Source organism: Prinia subflava, chromosome 16, assembly GCF_021018805.1.
Source record: "Prinia subflava isolate CZ2003 ecotype Zambia chromosome 16, Cam_Psub_1.2, whole genome shotgun sequence".
Classification (NCBI taxonomy): domain Eukaryota; kingdom Metazoa; phylum Chordata; class Aves; order Passeriformes; family Cisticolidae; genus Prinia; species Prinia subflava.
The window spans coordinates 6,319,470-6,344,240 of record NC_086262.1 but is presented as its reverse complement, the minus strand read 5'-3'; the positions used below and the strand labels follow the sequence as shown (position 1 = coordinate 6,344,240).

The 24,771-nt window shown below is 42.1% G+C and overlaps 2 protein-coding genes across 2 annotated transcripts; one reads left to right on the top strand and one right to left on the bottom strand.

Annotated features, from left to right (window-relative positions):
• The first annotated feature begins 15,061 nt into the window (after positions 1-15,061).
• Positions 15,062-20,562, top strand: CCNG1 (cyclin G1). The gene is made up of 7 exons (XM_063413459.1): positions 15,062-15,264; positions 15,619-15,882; positions 16,916-17,169; positions 17,746-17,824; positions 17,904-18,002; positions 18,249-18,443; positions 19,068-20,562. The coding sequence occupies exons 2-6, from the start codon at positions 15,619-15,621 to the stop codon at positions 18,438-18,440; spliced, it is 888 nt and encodes a 295-aa protein (XP_063269529.1). The 5' UTR covers positions 15,062-15,264; the 3' UTR covers positions 18,441-18,443; positions 19,068-20,562.
• A 65-nt stretch (positions 20,563-20,627) lies between these two features.
• Positions 20,628-24,742, bottom strand: NUDCD2 (NudC domain containing 2). Its single transcript, XM_063413460.1, has 4 exons — positions 24,401-24,742; positions 23,085-23,133; positions 21,946-22,097; positions 20,628-21,033 (listed from the first exon to the last, which is right to left on the bottom strand). Exons 1-4 carry the CDS (start codon positions 24,587-24,589, stop codon positions 20,950-20,952), a joined length of 474 nt encoding a protein of 157 aa, XP_063269530.1. The 5' UTR covers positions 24,590-24,742; the 3' UTR covers positions 20,628-20,949.
• Between the last annotated feature and the right edge of the window lie 29 nt (positions 24,743-24,771).

Below are 24,771 nucleotides of genomic sequence, written 5' to 3'. Positions count from 1 at the left end.
ATTTCTAAAGGAGCTTAATCTTTTCATCTGCATTTATTTGCAAAGGAAGAAAACAGGTTGAAATTGTACCCAGCTCTCCAATTTGTATTACTGTGTTTATAAACATGGAAGACTATTCCACAATCATTCCCATTTTTCAAAAACCCTATCACAAAAACTTCACAGAAACTGGATGAACTGAACTTTGCAAGTCCTCCATGGAACAGGAATCCCTGCTGCAGATAGCTGATTTTAAATTAGTTTTTAAATTAGTGAGATAATCCCTATTTTTAATTTGGTATTTTAGTAAAGGTTTCCATCGATCTCAGTTTTCCAAGTGCACTTGAAAGCTTCTAAGTAACAGCAGTAGGCTGATTTTTAATTTTGCTTTCACACCACTTGATTGGATTCAAATTCTGTGAGGCAAAATGATATTTGGCAGCAAATGACACAAGATGCCACTTGGCATCATATTCTGATTTTTAAGCAGAAACTGTTGGAATGCTGAAAATCATTTCTTTATCTTACCATACAGTATCTGAAATACAGGTCTAATTTATTAACGACTCCAATGTCAAACAGAGGAAACCAGCACACTAAAACCTCCTTTTTCTGTAGATTGGAATGACATTGATTAGATGAACTGGGGGAAAGTTCAAAATATTGCAGGGTAATATGCTAAAAATTATGATCTACTACATAGTCAAGAAACACTGCAGACAAGTAGAGATTTTACAATCCAAGGACTCATGATGGTCAGTTAAAGAGCTACATGCATATTTTACAGACCACTGACACCTCAAAACAGAATTTGATCAACCTATGGTTACATCACAAACACCATTTAAATCAGGATATTTGACTTCGTTATGTTTAGCCCACATACACAGTTCATTAGAGACTCATATTCCACAAGGCAGGACTGTTTAACATCTCTTGATATTCACACAGGATACAGTGGTCAAGGGGTACGGTTTTTCACATCTTTTTTTAGCCAGCACTGACTCAATATCATTGAAGATGAGACCTTTAAAAAGCAGTAATGGAATTTGGTTTTGAAGATCCAGAAGAAACCAATGCTAGTGCATTCCTCTGGTTTATCATCAGGGATTTAAACAAGATCTATTTCAATGTCCACTTCAGAAATGCCCAAGTAGCCAAGGCTTCAAGCCAAGTCCCCCATAACTGGAAGTACAGGAGTAGAGAATATGTGCTGATGATGGTTGGGGCCCAACATCTCAACCTTTTCAAACCAAACTTTGGTTGAAATTGGCCTATCCCAAGAAAAGCATTTAGTGAAAAAGATCTTAACCAGCTCTCATTCACCAGTTAAGCGTTTAGTCCCACAGAGGCAGATTTTGTTCTGTTTCTCTTCCATATACCTTCAGTAAGAACACCCCAGTTTACTCAGGTATTCAAGAATCACTAACATGCCTCCCACACAGCTGCCTCAAGTCAGCCACACATTTGAGCACAAAGCATGTTCACATGAAAGAGTGAGAAACAAGAGCCTGGCACTTGTTGGGTTTAGACAAAAAGTACGATTTCTATTTGATAGCTGACAAAACTGTCAAGAAACATAGATTTAGGAGCTTGAACATCACTAAATAAGCAGCAGGAATAAAAACATGCCATCCATTCAGACTTGCCAAACATCAGCTTTATTTGTGATTCTAAGTTACAAATGTTTGATAGTTTGGGGCTGTGGAAGTGTCCAGACTGTAGTGAAACACTGATTCATGAAAACAAAGCATAAAACAAACAAAACAAATGAAAAAACCCAAACAAGAAACCCTTGTGCCTACAAGTGACTGAGGTCCCATTGCCACTCAGCTTTTGAGGCGTGAAACAGGAGCTGTTTTCCATATAAGAAGCCCTCAAAGTTACTCTGCAATGTTCACTGCTGCATCAAAAACCCTTGCCTTGCTCCTTGCATTCAAAAGAGATGTAAAGAGTATTATTCATCCACTCAAGGGTTTGCCCAAGAGCATTGAGAAGTCCTGCAGGTTCACCTCCTGTAATTACCCTTTTGAACACTGACCAGAAGTCCTGGCTCAGACACAATGTGTGGAGCAGCACATTAAAGAGAGACTAACTGTAGAGAGGAACATATGAAAAACAGTCCCCTTGTGATTTTAGGTTCACTTACTCTAGAGCAAGGGCACGTCTGCTTCTGTGTCTCAGGAAAATCCTACAAACTCCACAGCACTCAAACCAAGAAACAGCACACTTGAGTTTTATCGTTTTTCACAGAACACCATCAAAAAACCACAAACAAAACATGGCCACTCACACACTTAGAGAGCTTGTGCCAGAAGGAGCTTTCAAAATGTTACATTTCAAAGTGCTAAAATGATTGTTCACAGAAACAAAGCCAAGCAACAGAAGCACAGAGCACAGATGAGCCAGCACTGGACAACAGCCAGCACTGGAGCTGGGCAGGAACCCAGTATTTCATGATATTCCCACTCTGACTGTAGCCTCAAAAGACTTTTTGTCCTCAGTCCAGCTCCCACTGCTGCCAGCCTCTGCACTGATTTCAGCAAAGGGTTGATTGGGCCTTGGGGCTTAAGTTTCAGACATGCTGGATGCGTGTTGACTTCAGCTGTCGTGGTGAATGCTCAGCAACACATCTGGAAGAGCAAGTCCTCTGCATGCAAAACAATTCTGGTCACATCATCAGCCCACAGAAGTCACAAAAGCATAAAACTACTTTAACAAGAAGACAGCCCTGAGAAGGATGGTGACAGAGAACTTCAAGAAATCAGCCAGGAAAACCAAGCACAGGCTGCAGACTTACAAGAGGTTTCAGAAATAAATACGCATCCAGTAAAGTTCTTCTCTATGAACCAAAGCATTCTGTAAACTTTAAACTATAAACCAAAGCATTCTATAAACTGAAACATTATGAATGAAAGTGTGGGAATTTCTACATACCTTAAAAGCCAATGCAGTTCTGCATGACCTGCAGTAAAACCTTTTCTTTCTTCCTGGTTTATAGGTATAATAACCCAGAACTTACATTTCTTCTCCAGCCAAAGATGGCTGTCTTCTATTGAAATTCTTGTTTCCATTAAAGCACCAGTCACTTAGGTACTTAAAATGTACCTCTGCAATATTTTGTTTGCATATATACACAACACATTGAACAGTGTGTCAGTTTTATCCTTAAAATACTCTTTTTAATACATGAGAACTTACATGAAAACATGCAGGAGGCCACCTAGAATGTGGTAGGCACTATAGAAAGCATTTCTTTCCTGTTTCTTAAGTGTTTAAGTACCTCAAAGACTCAAACAACAATCTTTAAGCTGGATATGCAGGGAGTTCAGTCTCTGAACCTACTGGGGAAAAGTAGTTCCAATTTACCTGTTGTAAATAAGCAATTTCTATCACATGGAGAAACTACTTGAGATTTTCTCAACAGATCAGTAGTTCTCTGTTCAAAGACTTTTATTTTAAAATATAATAAATAAATAAATGAACTCTCTATCTTGCTTTCTAAATCCTTTTTGCCTGCCCATCAGGAATTGCCTTTACAATTACAAAGTAAACGCTGTGATGAGTTAGAGCTTAGAACCTCCCTGGAATACTTCATGAAATCTACTGGCTTTCAGACCTGTCTCAGAGATGTTCCAAATAAGAGTGACAAAAAGAGAAAGAGAAGCAAAGTGTGCTTCTGATGAAAGATACTGTATGAGGATTTAGGGATTCACAAAAAAAGCTGCCATTTCCCCTTCACTCATAGTCAAGCTTTGACTAGTTACCAGCTATTCAAGCTGGAGGTTCCTGCATTGTATCTAGCCAGTGCCTGCTGCAGTGATGACTACAGGTACTGTTAGAAGGGTGGGTGCAGACACCAGGATCACAGCTCCTGGCTGGATCTTAGGGTGTTCATAACTTTCTATGCCCAGGGAAGAATTGAACACAAGAGCCCAAAACGGTTTCCTTCAGTAAATTCTTCATTATCTATGGCTTGGTTACAAACTGTGCCATTAGCATTTGGACACGCTGCTGCTTAGCAGAAAATCAGCTATGCAGGTTTTGGGTAAAGCTCAGGGTGAAAGGAAATACAAAGGTAGAGCTGAAAATCTTTGGCAGGGCAGAAATTCCTCACACATTCCCAGCAGCAGGATGGGCCCTCGCTACAAGGCAAAGCAGCTCTTGATTGAGGCACACAGGTCCAAGAAGATTTATCAGCATAGCAAGCACTGGAAATCACAAATGTAGGCAAGAGGTTGAAAAGAAGTCTTGGACCAGGAGAGAGAAAAGCAATTGACAGTGCACCATCCTGACTATCTAATCCCGCCAGACAGAGAAATTTAGCACCACAGGACCTTAGAAATTACAGGTTATATTGTTTGCTCACATTAAAAACACTCAGATTATTGCTATTAGCCTGTTTTTCAACTTATTTTTTTCTTAGGTAAATCAAGACATTTGTTGCTAATGCCAAGTTTATGGAGGTAGCTGTTGACAGTCCTTTGATTTCTGCTTGAAGTTCTAAAATACTTCCTAACAAAACCATACTTTTTTTTTACAAGATAAGCAAGAAACACATTTTCTGTTTATCTACTGGGATAAACAAAGCAGTAATTGGTAATTCATATCTTCCTTAAATTACTTTCCTCAGCAGGAACTGAGATGCTCAATAAGTGAGCACTGAAAGGAAGAAAAACAAACATCTGACGTGCTGCAGGTCTTTATCTCAGAGCAATGATTATGAAGACAGCCTTTATAGGTCTTCCTCTGACAGTCTGAAAAAAGTTCCATGTTACAATTAAATCAGATGTAAGAGAAAGAAAGGTATGAAACGCTGAAGTGTAAAGATGCTCATTACCCTGAAAGAAAAATGAAACTGCATACAGAGGAACTGCATAAACCACACGTTCTCATGTCACCAGCAAAAACAATTTTATTGATATATATTTTAAAATCTGACATTAGCTTGTAATAACATTTTCAAACAATAGTTCTTTCCTATTGATTTTCTGTGCAATCCATTACAGTGAATGCTATCACCTTTGAGTCAGCTACAGGGTTTTAACCTTCCAAGAAGTCTGGGAACACAAATATGACAGTTCTTCTGAGCAGCATTGATTGTTGCATATTTTAAGTTATTCTGTAGAGGAATACCAGAAAAATAGCTTCTAGATGCATAATGTATAAGCTCATTTACAGGAAGCAAGGAACAAATCAAAAAGGGAGAAGTGACACCTAAGAAACTGATAGAAGCAACAGCAATTTTGTCAAGATGGATAACAACATGGAAATTTAACCTTATGGAAAACTCTCTTTATTCAAAGCAGGCATTTTGACAAACAGCCTTTTAATTTGCAAACTGTTCTTGCCAAAGGTAATGAAGAGTACCCAAAATGAAAAGGAAGGGCACTGCACCTTGTCTCTGAGACCTCAGCACACTGAGATAACCTGTAAAAGCTCCAGAATGTGAACATCCCCTCCGCAAACACCCAGTGCACATGGAGCACGGCAACAGGCTTCCTGGCCAACATACATATTCAAAAACCTCATGATAAATGTTAAATAGAAGGTTTGCAAACAGAGTGCTACCATAATTCTCCACGCTTCTGCAGTTCCTCAGATGCATGCTAGGTTCAGACCAGCAGCCAGCCAAGCGTAAATGCCTCCTAGGGAAGGGTTTCCCCAGCCAAGATCAGAATTAATTTTATTTCACAGCTTTAACCTGAAAGCCACACTATGTTACAACATAATAAACATCCAGCCAGGAGTCCATAAATATTTAACTAATCAGCATTGGTTTTATTTCAGGTAGCTGGAGAATTTACAGCTGTGTGCTTAATGAAGCACAGGTTCTCCAGGCAGCCACAAAACTCAGCAAAACACGAGAGGGGTGTTTTCCCTGTCCACTTTCTAAGGGAAGATTCCCAAACTCCTGCCACTGACCACTCTGTTCCAACCATGCACATACCAATGGCTCAAAGGAAGGAGCCAGACCCTCGGGGACCCCACTGCTTGAGGCACAAGGAGTGACCAGCAAGGATGCTTTAACCTGCACATTCCTTACAAAGAGAACATCTGCAGAGTCCCTGCAGACATGCAGGTGCCAAAATGGCACCATTCAGGACACAAGGTGTGTTTGTACTACGAACAAATTCCTGCACAAAAGTGCAAAGTTCAGCTCGAGAGTGCCACTTGCTCCTTTTGCACACTGAGAAGGCAGAGGCCACACAGAACAGCACATTTAGCCAGCAGTTACCCCTTGGACTGCACACAGACCTACTCCCCAACATCCTCCTCATCTCATCAGGAGTTTGCTGCCTACATACTTTGAAAAAATGATGATGTTTTTATATAGATTGAGTAATTTAGATTCCCACCTCCAAAGCCCATCCATGCCATTGTTACCAGGCATAGAAAGCAGGAAGCATTATTCTAAGGTACAACACATAACTGGCATACTAGTAGATAAGTCCAACAAAGAAGAATTTAGCTGGATAAATTTCTTGAATTATAGTTAAAATTGTTTGCAGGCAGAGCTAATATACTTGTTCTTCATCTTAAAATAAAAGCTCTGCCTAGCAGTTAACACTCAGAAGTGAAGTGTTCCCTGTCATCTCGAAGCCAGTGACTCTACCACTTTTCATCAGCCAGGGATTAGATATCTTTCACATTGCTCTAGCAAAGCCTTCAGGAAACTCTCATCATGTACAGTGGTGTTAGCAGGCACTTAAATACAAATATCCCACCATTCAACAGCCAGCAGCAGTTGTGCTTGCAAGGAGTTACACTTTCTCTTCATTTAATAATCTGCCAAGTCTTCTGCAGGGACCTCAGCTCACTGTTCTGCATCATTATTGGCTTGTGACTGCAGAGTTGCCAGACTCACTGGAGCACAAGCTTACGTAAAGCTGAGCAGACACAGAGAGCAAACAAAAGCAGACTGGTCATAATATCAACAGATTCTCCAAACCATAATACCCAATTACATAATTAGTTCTATTATTCAGCCCATTTCTTGTGCCACCTCAGCAAGCTATCTGTCTAGTTATAATTCTACTTTCACTGTGACATTAACTGCCCCAAAACCTTGTCACTAGATGCCATATCGAAAAGTCCTCAATTGGTAGAGGTCACACTTCAAAATATGACATTCATTAAAATACCTGCAACAACATACATTGATCTCCCTCAATATTACTCAATACTGAAAGCCAATTAAAAAAAACATGATGGGTCTTATGTTAAGGCAAAGGGAGGGGAAATTACCCATGTAACTTCCGTAACTGCTGCTGCAAAGCAGCCACATGAGGATGTAGCAATTAAAAGTACAAGATTTAAGTGCATGTAAATAGATTTGGTGGGTATCGAACTAAATGGTAAAATGGAACACTGTGTATGGGAAATAATCCTTCAGCAAAAACTACTTTTCATTCATGCAAAACTTGATCATTTGAAAATCTAGAAAACTTCAGATACAAATTTGCAAACTCTGTTTGTCAAGTGTGTGCATCTTATTCCCTTCAGCAAGTTATCCTGATTTTCTTCAAAACTCAAAATCCTTCTAGGGGGAGGTTAAGTTGAAAGTCTTCTATATAAAAATATCTCCCTTCACATTCTTTTCTCGTATTTCTCAGCCCTGAATTTATAAAGTAGTTCCACGACACATTCGCTGAAACTCCTAATATAAATACACCCAATCTCACAGTCTGCAATGAGTGTTACATTAAACATGAGCAGGGACCGTGCAATCCGTGAGCCACCACTGCCCCCGTCCGGGAGAACCCTGAATCTCACCTTCTGCTGGGAAAGACGAATTTTCCACACGATTGTTTCTGTCATTAGTTTTGCTACAACAGATCTGAGAATACACACTGTAATTTACATTTTCCTTCAAGTTTAAGGGTCCTCTCTCAACAAAGGGATTCCTTTTAGATCCCCAAGCAAGGAAAAAAGGAGAAAAGCCTGCTAGTACACCTGGGCAAACAAACAAACAAAAAATCACCAAACCAAGAAACCCACAGCAGCTGCTTCCACACGAGTGGCAACAAGTGATTTCAGTGCCGAATCCATCTACGTACAAATGCAAACACCAATTATGCTGTGCAAACAAATCAAAAGCTGAAAACAACTGGGATTCCGATCAAATAGAAAGAGGGAATGGAAAAAGAATAGTGACAATAGGAATAGCTTAAATGTGTTCCACTGTTATTCACAAAGGCGTAACTACTCAAGGGTGGGTGAGAAACCAACCTAAAGGGGACAAGAGGACAAAAACTACTATTGAACAGGTATGATTTCCAAAAAAGCCAAGGAAATGGACTTGTGACAATAAAAATTTGATCAACTATAATTTAAACCAAATCAGTGTGTTGCAAACAAGGAGCCAGATCAGTTTAAAGGAGCAGAAGGAATCTCACAGCCTTGACCCACTATGAAGCAGAAACAGAAAAAAACCCAACCAACCAACATTATTTTGCTCTCCTCTTAAGTAAAACACAGCCCTATCAAAATAATTTAGCATTTTAAACAATAATTTTGGCTGTTAACATTTGGTTTATAGCAAAAAAAACCCATTTGAAGTGTCTCTATTCCACACAACATAACATTCATAAACAGCATTCTGTGCCACTTAAGCTGATTTTTAAACACTCCCTACAGAAGTTGGAGTCATGACAATATTTTTAAGGAAAATATTTAGTTAGCTGTTTAGTCTAAACCAATCCCTAGCAGTATCATTAAATGTTTGCCTATTTATTCCTTCAATACACCACTCATTTAGCCCTTTTCACAAGAAAAAAAGCTAAGTCATCCCTTCTCAGACTGGTGGCCCAGTCCCTAAAACTGGCAGCAGATTCTGAGGCTCACAAGCTGAATTTTAACTGTTCAGTAATCAGTGCTGGTTTCTGCAGAAATGACTTGTCTCAGCTGTTTCAGATCTTGCAGTGGGAGGGTGACACAAGCAGAAGTCAGTGAGGTTGCTCACAAGCATTTATTTATTTAACCAAGGAAGAATGTTTTCAACAAACAGCCCACAGCTTTGGCCAGCTGTGAGCAGGCTGCAGGGCACTTGCTACAGGATTACTGAGTGCTTCCAGTGCTGCTTGAGCCTCCACAAAGTGCTATCAGAGACCACTGACCAAAACCATGAAACTCTATACACCATAATTTAAGAAAATTAGGACAGAAATAAGTAGGGACACATACAGGTTGGAGGGTAAGGTAAGCGTAGCACTGCAGGGACTACAGCATCTCTTTCAATTACCAAATTTCACAGCACCTCTGTCACCCATATATTAAAAAGTAAAAAATAGACTTCCTTTGCCCTCCTGTGGGACCTGCTTTTCGAATGTGCAGCACCAGACAAGCAGCACAATAGGGCTCACGTTTACCTCAGAGACAACACTGTCACTCCAGCTACATTTGTCTGACATTTTACGTTCACACATTAGGAAACGATGACTATTTCTGGACTGCAAAATACTATCTGAAGGACAGACAGATTATATACCGTGCATTCTAAAGTGGCAGGTTGCTATGGTTTCCCCCTGCAAGAACAAAATTCACCTCATTAGGTTATCTGAAGATCTCCACTAAAACCAAAAGGGGCCATCAGGGAAGCAGCCTGTCCTTTAATCACAGCTCTGCCTTTGTGAACACCAGTCCATTTTTCTTGTGGAACAGCTTTTGAAAAGAAGAATGTAGCTCTGCACATGAACTGAAATATCCTGATACTCCATATTGTGAGATGAGCTCTAACCACAGAGTTGGCACAACAACATGGATACTCACTGACTTGGAAACTGCTGCCCTGTAAATCCATGTTTTGGAAAAGATATTTAACTCTTGATTGTTTAAACTACTACCTGAAGTACTTAACTCATTTGGTAAATCACATTAGGAATTAGCAGACCCTTTTTTCTTGGAAGTAAGACATAGATAACAGGACAAAATATTTCTTCTTTAGAAAGACACAAGCCCAGCCAACGCAAATGCCCATGACCAGGTGTCACCTTGCTCCTGGAGACTGTGGCAGGAATAACATCTTCAAGTTATTTTTTCCCCCAACAATCTTCTCTGTGTATTTCTTCCTATCTCCAAGTCCTACATGGTCCATCAAACAAAAAGTATTTGCTCATGCCATTTCTTTGGGCTCTTTAGCAAAGCACAGTGCCAAAGACCCCCAGGTACTGCTTCTAGCAAACTGTTTTCAACCATCGAGATCTCCTGAGCTCTCAATTAGTGTTTCAAGTTGCATTCATTTGGGATTTATCAAAAAGTTGACCTTGTTTAAAAGACAAAAAAGCTTTCAAGTGCAAGTGATTGACTTCCTAATTTTTTTTTTCTAAACAAAAAAAGACAAACTGTATATTTCTATCATGTCAAGTCTCAGCTTAGAGGGTTCACCAACTGTTATTCCAGAGCAGTCAGGAACAATGAGCTCATTATCACAAGCCTAAAGCAAATGTGCAGCACCCACACAACCATTGGAAACATTCAGTCCATAAGCAAAACGTGTAATGACTCAAGTATTTCTATCAGTTCTCTCTGAAGGAAGCTGACACTTTCCCCAGGCTGCTCCTCTCAGGGTGATTAACAAAAACACACACTTTTGCAGGCTTATTAATCATCACAAGTGCCTGGTCTCAGCTTTCCCTGTCTGTTCAATAAATTACCCTCTGTTCCAAATCCAGCTGACATGACTCTTCCTAAAAAAGCAGTCCTGAATCTTCTCAGAGTGGGAGAAAATACCTGGCTGAAAATTATTGGCAGGAAAGATGTAACCATGAAGAGTACAGGACTGCTACTCGTTTTTAAGTTGACACTGCAGATCCATGATTTCAAACCCCATTCACACCCTGTTCTTCTAGGGCAGCTAACTACACACCAGTCATATTCATAATACATGCTGATGCTCTTAACAAAGGCTGGGGGAAAAGAGTGTGAAACAGCAAAGAATTTTCCTGAATGACATCAATATAAATACTCTTGGGGTAAAGGATTATTTTTTTTAATAAACGCATCACAAAAATAGCTCAAAGAGATCACATATGCACGCACACAACTCAAATACAAACTACAGACTTGCATAGGAGACTTGCATATAGATTATATATTATTCCAGTGCAGTAATAAAGAAAAAGAGCTAATGGACTGCCATTATTCCTATCCAAAACAGGGGTTTGGGCACTATCTTTGCAGTCAAGGTAGAGAAACCCTTAACAGTCTCCTCAACTTGGCAATTTCACACAGTTTACAGTAACAAATCTTCTAGTTTGAAAAAAGAGATAGCCTGTCATTACCATGCAATTCTTCTTTATTAAGAAAATAAAGAGAGAAGAAAGCATAAAGCAGATGTTTGACTAAGATCAGTGTAAGAATATCAATAGGTGATTACAGTGCCTAAATCCTTTCCAGGTTTTGGTATTTATGAGAAGTTTTACATTTTCCATAGTCTGACAAAGTGTCCTTTTCTCAAGTGATTTATAGCAAGGAAATGCAGAGCTCACTGCCTTTCTTTTCGACCTGTGGAGTTTTTTCTGATTAAAGTCTGAACAATGCAATGTACGGCAAAAGTCACAAGAAACTTTTGAATTCATTTAATCTACATTTCAAACAAAACATTCCCTGTATTGGGGCTAACTGATGCCCCCTCTGGTCTCTGAGACCCTTCTTCAGTAAAGTTTAGACATCTAAATTCTTTACATTAAGGAGAGTGGGTGTTAGACGCATAAACACATTCAAGAACCTGGATTTCTGCAAGCTTTGAAATAAGGCTTTTGAAATCAGAATTCCACAATCCTCCTGAGCCTAAACTGAACTTAATATTATGAGCATACTTTCCCTAAGGCAGGTCCAAATGACTTAAAGACTTGTCTCCTTTGCATCCCACCTGTATTCCCAAGCTCTTGTACTTAAACCCATCTCAGAGATCTTTACTCTCTCCTCTGACATATTTGATATAAAGAGAATCAGTAAAAGAGTAACAGCAGAGAAAGCAAATCTCCTTCAGGATCTTGCATTGACTTGGGCAGCTTCACCTCCTGCCTTTTGTTTGCCTTTCTTGTGCCCACTTCTGTACAGTTAAGTTAATGAACTAAAGACAATTATTACAATAAGGGAACAAACACAGGAGAAGAGGCAGGGAGAAACCTTTCCAGCTGTTACAGTAATTTGTTTTTTTAAGTGGAATCCCAGAAAAAAAATTAAGAATCTTTATGTTAATTCTGATTCTATAGTCATAAAACACATAGCAAAGGGTGAAAAGCTAATTTCTCCAGATGTCTAGAGAATGGGGTGCCAGAAGATATAGAGCTCTTTTTCCATAGAAGGTAACATAAGAGCTGAGACCAACCCTGGCAAAGGCAGGGCAGAACCTCACCAAAAAGGCCACAAAGCAGGAGCAGAGCCAGCCTGGTGGCGACCATGGGCTGCACTGTCATCACCAGACAAACCAGGGGACACAGGCCTGGTTTCCAAAACCCCTCTGGGAAATCCAATAAATCTAATCTGGGAAATCCAAGTTTGGCCAAGCAGGGGAGACTGGACCATAGCCTTGAGCTTAACTGAGGCTCCTGGATCCTTGTCAAGTCTCAGGTGAGACATGCACATAATTAAGCCCTGCAGGTACTGAGTGTGGCAGTGAGGATTAAACAGAGATTTCTGTAAGACATCTGACACAGGTTAAGCAGAAAAGAGGTGAAGATACCACTCCTGTAACTATCCACTCTGCTTCTGTGGCAGGGTCACCACCCACCCTGCAGCACTCCCAGCACTTCTCAGCTTGGCACAGCCCCCGACACTGGGAGCAATGAATGTCCTCAGCTACCAGAGCAATCCACAGGAAAACTGTGTGTCCTTGTCTCAGGCATGACAACCACTGAAGAGGCAGAACAGACATCTAGGAGAGAAGATGCAGCATCTTTCCCATCCAGTCTTCATCCTCTCTCTCATCTCTGCCAGAGCTACAAGGGAACAGCTGCAATGCATTGCAGAAGTTCCTGGTGCTCTCAGTCCCTCTCTTGAAGCACCTTCTCCCCACACACAGCAGCCTGCAGAGCAGACGGAGTGTGTGCGCTCACTTCAGCCCCGCCAGCACGGTCTGGCAACTCAGAGCAAGGCACTTCGCCAGCTACTACAGTAGCCCCATGAAGGTATTTTGGGCTTCTGTTCGCCAAGTGCCTAAGCCCAAAGAACATTTTTAAATCATAACTTATATGTTAAATTAAATGAACACGAACTGCTTTTCCATGCTGTCAGCTCAGTCCAGAATCCTTACTGCAAGAACAAAAACCAGGCCAGTGATTTTGCCTGCTGTCAGTGCCTTAAAACAGATCCATGGCCCACTGCTTTTTACAGCACTCCCTTAGTCTATTTTTAAGAGCAATTTGAGAAATAAAAGCTATTTAAAACAGGCAGCATGAAAAGAAGTATCATTTGCTTCACATGATTATTATGTGCATAGTAATGACAGGAAGAATACTGCAAATGTTTTCCAACTCTTAAAAAAAAAAGAGTACTTCCTTTGCAATATATAATTTTGAATTTTAATTTAGATAACTCAGACTATTTACTGGCAACATAAATATCCATATTCATGACATCTGATTTACTATAATCTTTATTTCTGATGTGCTGCATCTGTGAATACTTGAAGTACTTAAGTTTGCATTCATGGGCAATTATATGGGAATGTTATCCAATAGCAACAGATTGATTTACAGTTTAGAGTTCGTAGCACATTTTGAAGACAATTCATTTTCTCTCAGATGGGCTGTGGCATGAGACCTGCAATTGATGCTTCCACTCTCATTTTTTTTAATAAATTATTTTTTCCTGTCTCATAGACACTCAGATCAAGGACATTATGATGAGGGTCAAACCAGTGCGTTTTAGATGCACTCTCTCAACCTTGCAAAGGTCTGAGGAAGGAAGGAAAATGGACAGCAAGTAGAAACTTAGATTTGAAACCATTTGAAATACCATTGTAATGGTCTGCAAAATGAATTCTTCAGCCATTGTTCAGCCTTTTTAAGGAACTGGTAATGACTTTGATTAAAGTAGCACATAATGGAATATTTATTAGGTAAGTGCCTTGGGCCTCAAGCATGCCTAAAACAGAAGTGCTTTACAGTATGCAATTCCCTCTGCTCGCCCAGAGTCTGTTCAGGAGTGGAGGATTTTCAGCTCCTGTAACAGTTTTCAGTGCTGGTTTGAGTGCTGGATGTGCCATAGAATGATTTTCTCTGCATTCTTGGGCAGTCAATTAAATTATTCCTGTTGCACATGCCAGCCAGAAAAAAAACTTAATGCCTTGATTCTCTAACACTAAGTGTTGATAGAGGGTTTTTGTTTTACCCGCAGTTTCAGTGACATGAATATACCAAAAAATGAGGGGAAGCGTTAAAGACATGAATCCTTCAATGCCTTGTGCCCGAGGAGTTTTAGCCGTGCTGGAGATGAGAACAGTAAAGCACCGAACCCCAGTAAAGCCAGCCTTCAGCCCTGGGCCAGCATCTGCCCTGCCCTGGAACGCCAGGCAGGAGCCATCGCAAGGCTTTCCAAGCCATTTACGCTCTAAAAGCCATTTGTACCGGGGCTGGGAGCACGCCCGGGGAGCTCCCAGCGCCCAGCGAGCGAGGGCATCGCGGGGCGGGGCCGGGCGTTACGGGGCTCGGGCTCGGGGCAGCGGGCGGCGGGCCGGTACGGGCCGGTGCAGTCCGGTACGGGCCGGTGCAGTCCGGTACGGGCCGGTGCAGTCCGGTACGGGCCGGTGCAGTCCGGTACGGGCCGGTGCAGTTCAGTTCGGGCCGGGCCGGTTTAGTTCAGTTCAGTTCAGTTCAGTTCGGTCCAGACCGGTTTAGTTCAGTTCAGTTCGGTCCGGGCCGGGCCAGGCCGGTTTAGTTTAGTTCAGTTCGGGCCGGGCCGATCCGGTCCGGTCCGGGCCAGGCCGGTTTAGTTCAGTTCAGTTCGGTCCGGGCCGGTTTAGTTTAGTTTCGTTTAGTCCGGTCCGGTCCCTCACGTGCCGCCGCCGGGCCGAGGGCCATGGCCTCGCGGCGCGCGCCGCCTCAGGCGCAGGCGCGGCCGGGGGCGGGGCGGGGCGCGGAGGGGCCGCCAGGGGGCGTCACCGCGCGGGCGGGGCGGCGGCTCGCGGGCTCGGGGCGCGCGCCGGAGCCGCGGGCCCGGACGGTGCCCGGCCCCGACCGCCCGGCCCCGCTGCGGACACCCCGGCCCCGCTCCGGACACCCCGGCCCGCCCGGCCTCTGCCCTGCCCTCCTGGGCAGGGAGCGAGGCCGCACAGACAAGGTAAGAGTGCGCGTTTGGCTTCCCCGTGCCGTGTCCGTTCCGTCCTCTCCAGTCCCTTCCGTGGGTGAACGTTGTCCCTCTGTCCCTGTGTCCCTCCATCCCTCCATCCCTCCATCCCTCCATGTCCCCGCGGAGCGCGGAGGTCGCTCGTCCGCCCGCGGAGCCCCGCGGCAGCGCGGGGCAGGCCCGGACATGTCCCGGGCGGGCCCCGCCTTGCCCCGCACAGCGCTGCGGGCCCGGGGCGCGCCCTGCCTGTGCCCGGGCTGCTGCGTGTCCGCCCTAGAGTTTGCGAGGTTTTTGGTGAGTTCGCCGCGTTTTAGCTGTTTGATTGGCCGGCGTCGTTTCTCGTGGCAGATGATCGATACCCTGGCGAGCGGCGAGGCTCGGGACGTGCAGGTGCAGCTGCCCGCGCTGCTGGAGCAGGAGCTGCGGGCTCAGCCCCGCGCCGCCGGCCTCAGGCTGCTGGAGGCTGCCCACGACAATGGCCTGCGAATGACCGCCCGCCTGCGCGACTTCGAAGTGAAGGATCTCCTCAGCTTAACGCAGTTCTTCGGCTTCCACACTGAGACCTTCTCACTAGCTGTGAATTTCTTAGATAGGTTCTTGTCAAAAATGAAGGTAAGGCTTTTTAAAGTATAAGTTCTCAGCCTGGTTCCTATTCGAAGCTAAGAGTGTCTTGGGTTTAAATAAAGGTTAAGCTTCTTTCAGAGATTCTTGATTGTGTGGAGCTAAAAAATTGTGTTCTCCGTTCAAATTTTGGTATTGTTAAGAAAGATGTTTCCTCTGGAGAAGGAAAAACTGAAGGATGCCCATGGGCTGGGAAATAGGACATGTTAATGGCTTAGACCAAGGCAGATTGCCTGTGTTGTCGCATAGATACAAGAACATCCTAAATTACTTGTTATTTAACTGCCTTTTCAACCTTTCAATAAGCCTTGTGTGTATCAAGATGCTGTTGAACACCTAAAATCTGGTCAAACATTAGTTACCACTGCATTCTCTTGTGCAGATGTGACATGCTGACCTGCGTTGTTTTTAGTTGTCTAATAAGACAGGATTACCACTGTATGATTTGGACAAGGATAAAAGCTTGTTTTTCTTGTGTGTTCAAACAAAAATGAGAGAGCTAGATGGAATGGATGGGAAAATGATGATTTCAAAGACTTCTGAATAAGCAGTAAAAATCGGGACTGCATTGTCTATGGAATAAAATATAATTTATATATACATGTGCATAGGCATGTGTGTATATATACTTAAAGTAGAGTTAGAAACACCCTATTTTTTACTATCACCCAATATGTGCAATACTTTAAATCCTAAAAGCTTCCTGTTAGGCTATTTTAGAACCTTAATAACAAGCCTGTTCTATCTCTATCAAAACTGGTGTGCAGTCTTGCTTTTTAGATGAATGAGATGCAATTTACGGTGCATAAACGTTTTCTTGTTTGCTTGAATAAAGATGAGAATGTACAATTAAAGACTTAATTTTCAGTCTCCAAAAATCAAAACAACCCCTCATCCCCCATAAATTTTTATGAAACAGATGAGTGCCCACAGTTTGATACTTGCATGTTGTAATAGCTGATCAGAGGCCTTCTTTGAAAGTAACGATTTTGATCTTTGAAAATAACAATTCACTTTCCCCTAGGTGCAGCCTAAACACTTGGGCTGTGTTGGACTCAGCTGCTTCTACTTGGCTGTGAAGGCATCTGAAGAGGAGAGAAATGTTCCCTCTGCCACTGACTTGATTCGAATCAGCCAGTACAGGTTCACTGTGTCTGATATGATGAGGATGGAGAAAATCATACTGGAGAAATTGTGTTGGAAAGTCAAAGCTATAACAGCCTTCCAGTTTCTACAGCTCTATCATTCATTCCTTCATGAGAATTTAAGCTGTGAAAGGTACAATAGCTAATCCTGATTTTGCTATAATTGCCTATGACCAGAGAATCTAGAATGCAGAAAACTAAACAGGGAAATTTCCTGAATAATTGGCCTTTCTATACTTTAAAACTCCCACAAACTTTCCCCCTTACTGGTAATTGTTGTAAATGTGAGCATCTGTGGTTTAATATTGTTGTAATTCTAAATATTGTTTGCATAAATGGAGTATTGCTCTCTGAGCCGAAAACCAAACTTGCTTAGTAATGATGGTGTAATAAATCTCTGCTTATGCTGCAGTGAAGTATTCCTTCACTGTAAAGATTACAAAATCTGGTTAAAAAAGATTCCTTTTGTTAGTAAGCCCTGAAATTCCTTGTTAAGCCTGCTTTGATAATGCAGTTTTTCCCCAGTGTAACACAAGATTTATTTCTGCCAAAACTGAATACCTGTTTGAATGTAACCCCAGAAGTTCTCAGACAAATGAGGTCTTTGTTTAGATAATGAACATTCTTGCTGCTTCTCTGAGTTCCCAGAGTGATGGTGCCATGATCAAGCTTGCATTCCTCTAGATTCACTCATCTGTTTTTATTACAGGAGAAAATACCTTAATTTTGAGAGACTTGAGACCCAGCTCAAGGCCTGTCACTGCAGAATCACGTTTTCTAAAGCCAAGGTAAACATCTTGAAAGTTCAAAGAAAATTAAGCTGCTGAAACTTAACAAAGCAGTGTTTAAAAACATCTCTCTCTCCAGCCTTCTGTCTTGGCACTGTCTATTATGGCACTAGAGATAGAAGAACAAAAACTGCTCGAGTTGACAGAGGCATTGGAATTTCTACAGTTGCATTCCAAGGTATGTGCAGATAAAATTTCAGGGGAGGGTCCAAGAAAAATGCATGGGAAGGTCGACACAGTGGGGAAGGGACAGGTGCATTGGCATATTGGTTTCATCTGTGACTTTCTTGTGATGTTTCGTTGGGTTTTTTTCATTTGGCCTGGGATATTTGGCTGCCTGTCCTGTTGAAGAAGCTGTAAAGTACGTGCACAAAGTAAAGTTTTAACTAGTTACTAACATAGGACATTCTGTCTTGTTATGTAGATAAGCAACAGAGAATTGACCTTCTGGAAGGAGCTGGTGTTAAAGTGCCTTACGGAATATTCCTCAAGCAAGTGCTCTAAACCAAATGTGCAGAAATTAAAATGGATTGTGTCTGGACGTACAGCTCGGCAGCTTAAACATAGCTACTACAGAATAACACACCTTCCTACCATTCCAGAGACCACCTCATAATGGGTAAGTCTTTGTAAAAGCAACTTCTGACCTTGTAAAACCAACTTCTGATAATATAGAAGTAAAATCAGCTGTTAACTACCTCCAGGGCCCTTACAGGTTCCTCCTGGAATCATCAGAAGTGGAGTTGCCCTGTTTTCATGTTCATGCTTAAGCCAGTGCTGTACCTAAAGAAGTGATAACCTCATTAGTGTGTGAACATTGGAGAAAGAACTGATGTTGTGTTGAGGTAGCAGACTTGTTCTACAGACATTGGGACCACATTCACATTAAAATGTGGAGTAAAGCTTGGAAAAGGGGGAAGAAACCCTTGCCTTGCTCCTATCCCAGAAAGAAAACCAGCCTGTTAGGAGTTTCTTGTAATTGTTCACTTGAGCCACTTACAAATACGACAGTTTTATACAGTTTTACTTGTATAACTGCTGAGTGAAGGCTAAAATCTGTAATTTAGCTATTCCTGTTACTGTTGTTATACTCTGTAAAAATGGTGAACTTCTTCCTTACCTAAACTTTACTTCCGGAGGCTACTCATTTTTCCATAAAAGCCATCTTGCTGTATTAACATCTCATGCTTTGGCTCTTGTAGAAAGCACTCCAGTTGACTGGTTTGTTTGGGTTTTTTTACAGGAGTACAATGAAATGAGAAGACCATCCTGTGACCTTATCAACAGGCACACAAATATCTGAGAAACAGTCTGAACCCTGATCTTAATAATGAAGAACTCAACTCATGGAAAGAATATGTAACATTTCAGACTAAATATCCTTCCAGCAAATACCAGTTCTTTTCATGATGAATTAAACAGCACATGGTTCAGTTTTCAGTCTTAGTTGCTAGACTGTTTACTAGTCAGTGAAATAACACCATCTCAATACAAGGAATTTTAACACCTTATAGTTTGTAGAGCAGCTCGTGTAATCTAACCTTGGTTTACAGTAACTGCAGGTGCTGAATTAGGTATTAACTTTTCAAACCTGGTTCCTTTCTGAGGATTATGCAATACTAGGAAACTCAGATGTGCAGTAGTGCAGTGCTGCAGTGTGTTAAGAACAGAAAGACTAATCCCAGTCAATATTGATGACAAGAGCTCACTGGTGTGCTGTGTGGGCAGTACCTTGTGCCCACGTGTTCCTGCCAGGATGGGCACTGCCCTGCTACCACAGACACATCAAACATCAGCCTGTGGGAAACCCCCTGGATGTGTCGGGTAGGCAGAGCAGGAGAAAAGAGAAACTTTACTGTGCTCCTTTAGGAAAGACAGTCACTAGCACAGCATCCATAACTTATTTTTAAGAGCTGTAGTTTACTGATGGCACAAGCCATCTCACTCAGTGTGAGAGCCTGGTGATAACTAATAAAGACTAAGGGGAAGAACTGGGTCACAGGTGACCTTTTCATGCCCTAAATTAGTCTTCCAGAGGTCAATGCTGATGCTGAACAGGCACATTGTTACAGGTACACTAGGAGCAGGGCTAGTTCCCCATCTTAGCCTGTTATAGGAGCAATCCAGTTAAGAAACATTAAAGATTGCTTCAACTCTGATCTCTTTAAACTTTGTAAAACACAACTTTTTGTTCTGAAGACCTGGTCATTATTTGAGGCATACATGCTTCTAGTGCTAACAAGGAAGTGAATAATAGGAATGTATTATTGTATGTTAGATGAAAAGAGGTTCTGGGAGAGTGTTGCTAATGTCCTCTTGAATTCTGCATCACTGTGGGACAGAGGCTGTTAGCAACAGGCTTTAAACCTGATTGTCACATGGACTGATGGAGTGGAGGAGATCAGAGTGTGGAATGAGATGTTAGCCAGCCAACCCTTCCCTGTAGTGGTACCAGCTGAGGTGGAAACCATTCTTGCATATCTCAAACCCGTTAAAGCTTTCACAGAAGGCTCCATACCAAAGCTGTCCACTGGACTAATGCAGTCTTCTCCTGAGCTCACGGGAGTGACTGCACTGCAGAACAGGGTATCACACCTGTCGTGCTGCCTGGGCATGGTGCTGACCTGTGCACAGCGATTCAAAGGTGTCTCAGCCTGCTGGGAGAGGATGCACTGTGCAATTCTGATTGTCCTGTCTCGAGATATGTACCTTTAAATTAAACATTGAAATGTGCTGAACTAAGTAGCTTTTTTCTTTTGTTATGAAACATCTTAGGAGGAAGCCTATAAACGTGACTTATACCTGAACAGTGTAAGTCATGCATTTATTGTGGTGTTTCTAAAAAGAAAAAATCACCCAAACCAAACATTCTGCCTAAAGATGTTACTTTTTTATGTACACTTTTCTCTACAGTTTGTGCCTTAGTATCATAAAGTTACCACAGCTTATAAATCAGCTGGTAACATTTTGTCTTCATTCTGCTGGAAAGGATCTTCTTTCTCTTCACCAAAGTGAGTACTTCTGACAACCATCCATTGAAGAGATCACTGAAGTCTTCAACAGTTACATGATTCCAGTCCTTAACTGTAATGTGTAATTTGTCTAAAGGATCACGTAAAAAAAGTTCACTTTTCAAGACTAGAAAAGTCTGGTCCTCCTTTGCTGTAGTTTCCAGAAATTTCTGCCCCACTGAAGTCAAACCCAGGGTTCTGATGGAAGTAAAATTAAAAATTGTTAAGTAAATTATTTAGAATATAAATGCTTTAAAAAATCCCAGACAACCCACAAACAAAAACCCTAGATTGCTTTTTGTTAATATTCTGCCATTGTAACAAGAACATACAACAAACAACTTGTCATACATTTATCACAGCACTGAAATTCTTGGAAAATGCATCAACAAACTCTGAATTGTCAGTTTGGTTGCCTACTGCTGAAGTGACTTTGTAATGCTGTTCCTGTAGAACCTGTAGGTTATCAAGTAGATGTCCCAGAAAAGAAATATTACGAAAGTTTAAGAAAGAGATCTGGCTTTTGATGTCCTTTGAAACTGCCTTTTGAAAATCTAAATACGTGCCCTGATGGATAAGGTTCATAAAACTGCTGTTCTCTGCTGCAGTTTACAGCCTGCTGACTCAGCTGGTACATAAAATGCTGTAATTCTACACCTCTGCAGACATGAACAGGAATAGTCGTGTGCCAAAGGCATAGCAAAACAATTCAGGCAATTTTAGTAAAAGCACAAGAACATCTTTTCCAGATAACTATTCCATCTTGCATTATAAACAAACATATTCAGTAGTTTGAGGTTCAAATTTAATTGTAAATATGGCTGTGTCATAATTCTAGATAATAACAGAAGTTATGTGTAGCTTAAAACGTGAAAAGTTGTTAGGAAGATGCAATTAGTAAAACAGCAATACCACCCCCATACTCACATGAATTTATCACAAACCCTGCAGACAGAATAATTTCTTCAAAGCACAGTGATAAAACCTTGTAAGCATTTTATAGATACTGAGCTAAAGCATATATTTCCATGGCATTTGCTCAGCTTTCCTGGCCATAACATCTGTGTGCTAACAAAAAATGTAAGGAGTAATTATGGTTCTTTAACTTACTTCTTTTTGGAATCGCTCCAGTGTAAGTTTCCTTTGCATCTGGTCCTGTACCCAAGGATCAGCAGCATATTCATTTTCTAACAGAGATGTCCAGCAGTTTCCAGCATCTCTATTTGTCTTCATAAGAACAATTCGGATCAGCTGCCTGTCTTCTGTTGAATGAAAACACAGAGCAACCTTTCATCTCAGTCCTACGTGCTGCTGCTTCTCTTGGTTTGAATGTGAATTCACCATTAACAAGCCCAAGACAAGAAGTAATTTAAATTCTTAATACCAACGGCAACCTAGTTCTTGATAAATAAATAAACATTAACAAGAATAAAAAGGCTGAAGCAAAAATAGCCTGTACTGAAAAACTGAGTAATGAAAATGAATAATGAGTACTGAAAAATTTGAGGTCAGGCTTTACAGAGAGTTATTACCAACAAAAGCCAGAACTAAGTTTTAGCAACATATGAATGGATGATTATTTGAAGAGAGTGTGTATGGCCATGGAGAATATATTTGGAAGTAGGTTTCAAAGTAAACATGCAGGCTGTTTAGCTTTACTGAAGTGAATAAACACAGCATTAGAAGTGTATTTTGAAGATGATTTATGTACAGAAAAAGACTGGGATTTGCTTCACAATGTGTATTAACACTTTTAATGCTTAAATTACTAAATTATCAGTAAATATTTAAAATAAATATTGAAAGCAAAAAAAATCCTTCATAGGAAAACTCTGAGGCACAGTCCACAAATATGATTGCCAAACCCCAAAATACTCTGAATACTTTCCAGTATTTATGATACAGTGGCCTGATATACTTTTTTTCCCTTATTATAGGAGGAACCTTAGTGTGATTTTTAAATTTCTGTCTGATTCAACTGTACCATAACTGTTTAGCTTTAAATGTAGGTTTGCAAAAAACTTCTCACTATATGGAAACGTTTGTAAGCCATTGATTACGACCTGCCAGGATGTGGCATTTTCTCATTAACCTTAGTCTCAAGTGCTTTTGTAATACCTCAGTTCCTTAACTCAGCAATAATAATTGCCTTTCTACAAAGCTGTGGGAAGAAAGTAATCTTTCCCACTAATAAAGAGGGGCTAAACCATGACTGCCTTTATAATGTCACTTCAGAAGTAGGTTATTACCTAAGGTCCACGTTCCTTCATCAGTTACTGTAGAGTCAAAAAGTTTACCCTGCAAAAGACAGATACAACATTACAAATCAGTAAAACTTCTTCAGCATCCAGTTCACATTGAGTTATGAAGTTTTCCTCAACCACCTTGTATTCTGCTGAAAATGAATAGGGTGATCTGGCCTACAAGTATACACTTGCATGTAGCCTTGTCAAAGAATTATTGCTTGTTCTGCAAATATTTTTTTAATTTAAGCATTTAATACCTTCATTGTTTCAGTATCTGGAGTCATTGAAAAAGCTTGTGTTTCTCAGCAGGTAAGGCCATTTTAATAATACAGTAATGAAAATGCAAGTGTTTTTGCCAGGAGTAACATCTAGCTCTGGTGCAGGGTACAGGTAGTATGAGCAGTCCATTATAAACGTGAAAGTGAATTTGTCTTTAGGCTGGTTGGGGTTTTTTGTTGTTGTTGTTGTTGTTGCTTTTTTGTTTCTTTGGGTTTTTTAAGTTGCTTTCCAAAGCAACTGAAGCTGTGCACTGAAATGCTGTCCACATTCACATTAAAATCTATGTGATTTTGTATCTTTATTTTTTCATAGAATCACAGAATGGTTTGGATAGGAAGGGACCTTAAAGTTCATCTCATTCCAGCTCCCTGCTGTGGCCAGGGACACCTTCCACTGTCCCAGGCTGCTCCAAGCCCCCTCCAACCTGGCCTTGGACACTTCCAGGGATGGAGCATCCACAGCTTCTCCGGGCAATCTGTGCCAGGGCCTGCCCACCCTCACAGGGAAGAATTTCTTCCTAAAATCCAATATAACACTGTCTTCTGACAGTTTAAAGCCCTTCCCCGGTGTCTCATCAGTACATGGCCTTGTAAGAAGCCCCTCTATTCATGTACTGGAGGACAGGCACCATCTGTAAAACCTCGTGCAGGTGAGCAAAACTGTTTCCAATGAATGTAATTTTTAATGTATCAAACTTGGGATAAAGAACAGAGAGGCACCACAGGGCACAGAGGTGCAAACCTTCTCCCCGGAGACTGATGACAGCACACGAGGGCACAGTTTAAGCTGTGCCAGGGCAGGTCTGGGTTGGACAGCAGGAGGAAATTTCACAGAAAGCGTGACTAGACATTGGATGGGGCTGCTCAGGGAGGTGGCGGAGTTTAAGTAAAGCCCACGGTGGGCTGACACAGGGCTCGGCCATAGGCTGGACTCGATGATCTCAGAGGTATTCTAGAACCGAGCTAAGCCCGTGACCCCCGGCCCCGCGGCCTTCGCGTCGGGCGTGGCCGCCGGCCCGTTCCCCCCGCTGCCCGCGGTACCTGCAGCAGCTCCTGCCCGCACACGGCCAGGGCGATGTGCCGGCTGCCCAGGCTGCAGCGCACGTCCTTGGCGCGGGTGCCCGGCGGGACGCGCACCTCGATGAACACCTCCTCCAGCGTCTGGTACCAGCGGCCCCAAGGCGTCCCGCAGGGCACCACCCCGCTGCGCTCCTCGAACGGAGCCGACATGGGACACGGCGGCAGCGCCGCGCGATCCGCGCAGAGTCCCGCACAGAGCCGTGAGCCCGGCACAGAGCCCTGCGCCCCCCGCACACAGCCCCGCGCCCCACAGCGCTCCGCGATCCCGGCCTCGCTCCCCGCCCGGCCCGCCGGCAGCTCCCGCCCCGCCTCGCGCACGCGCACCGCCGGCC

Excerpts from the sequence above, each read along its gene's own strand:
- NUDCD2 (XM_063413460.1), bottom strand. The coding sequence starts at position 24,589 with ATGTCGGCTCCGTTCGAGGAGCGCAGCGGGGTGGTGCCCTGCGGGACG. Across the intron at positions 22,098-23,084 it reads TGAAGGAACGTGGACCTTAG|AAGACAGGCAGCTGATCCGA; the intron begins GTAATAACCTAC and ends TTCATTCAACAG. Across the intron at positions 21,034-21,945 it reads TGGAGCGATTCCAAAAAGAA|AACCCTGGGTTTGACTTCAG; the intron begins GTAAGTTAAAGA and ends TACTTCCATCAG.
- CCNG1 (XM_063413459.1), top strand. The coding sequence starts at position 15,619 with ATGATCGATACCCTGGCGAGCGGCGAGGCTCGGGACGTGCAGGTGCAG. Across the intron at positions 17,170-17,745 it reads GAGAATTTAAGCTGTGAAAG|GAGAAAATACCTTAATTTTG; the intron begins GTACAATAGCTA and ends TTTTTATTACAG. Across the intron at positions 17,825-17,903 it reads TCACGTTTTCTAAAGCCAAG|CCTTCTGTCTTGGCACTGTC; the intron begins GTAAACATCTTG and ends CTCTCTCTCCAG.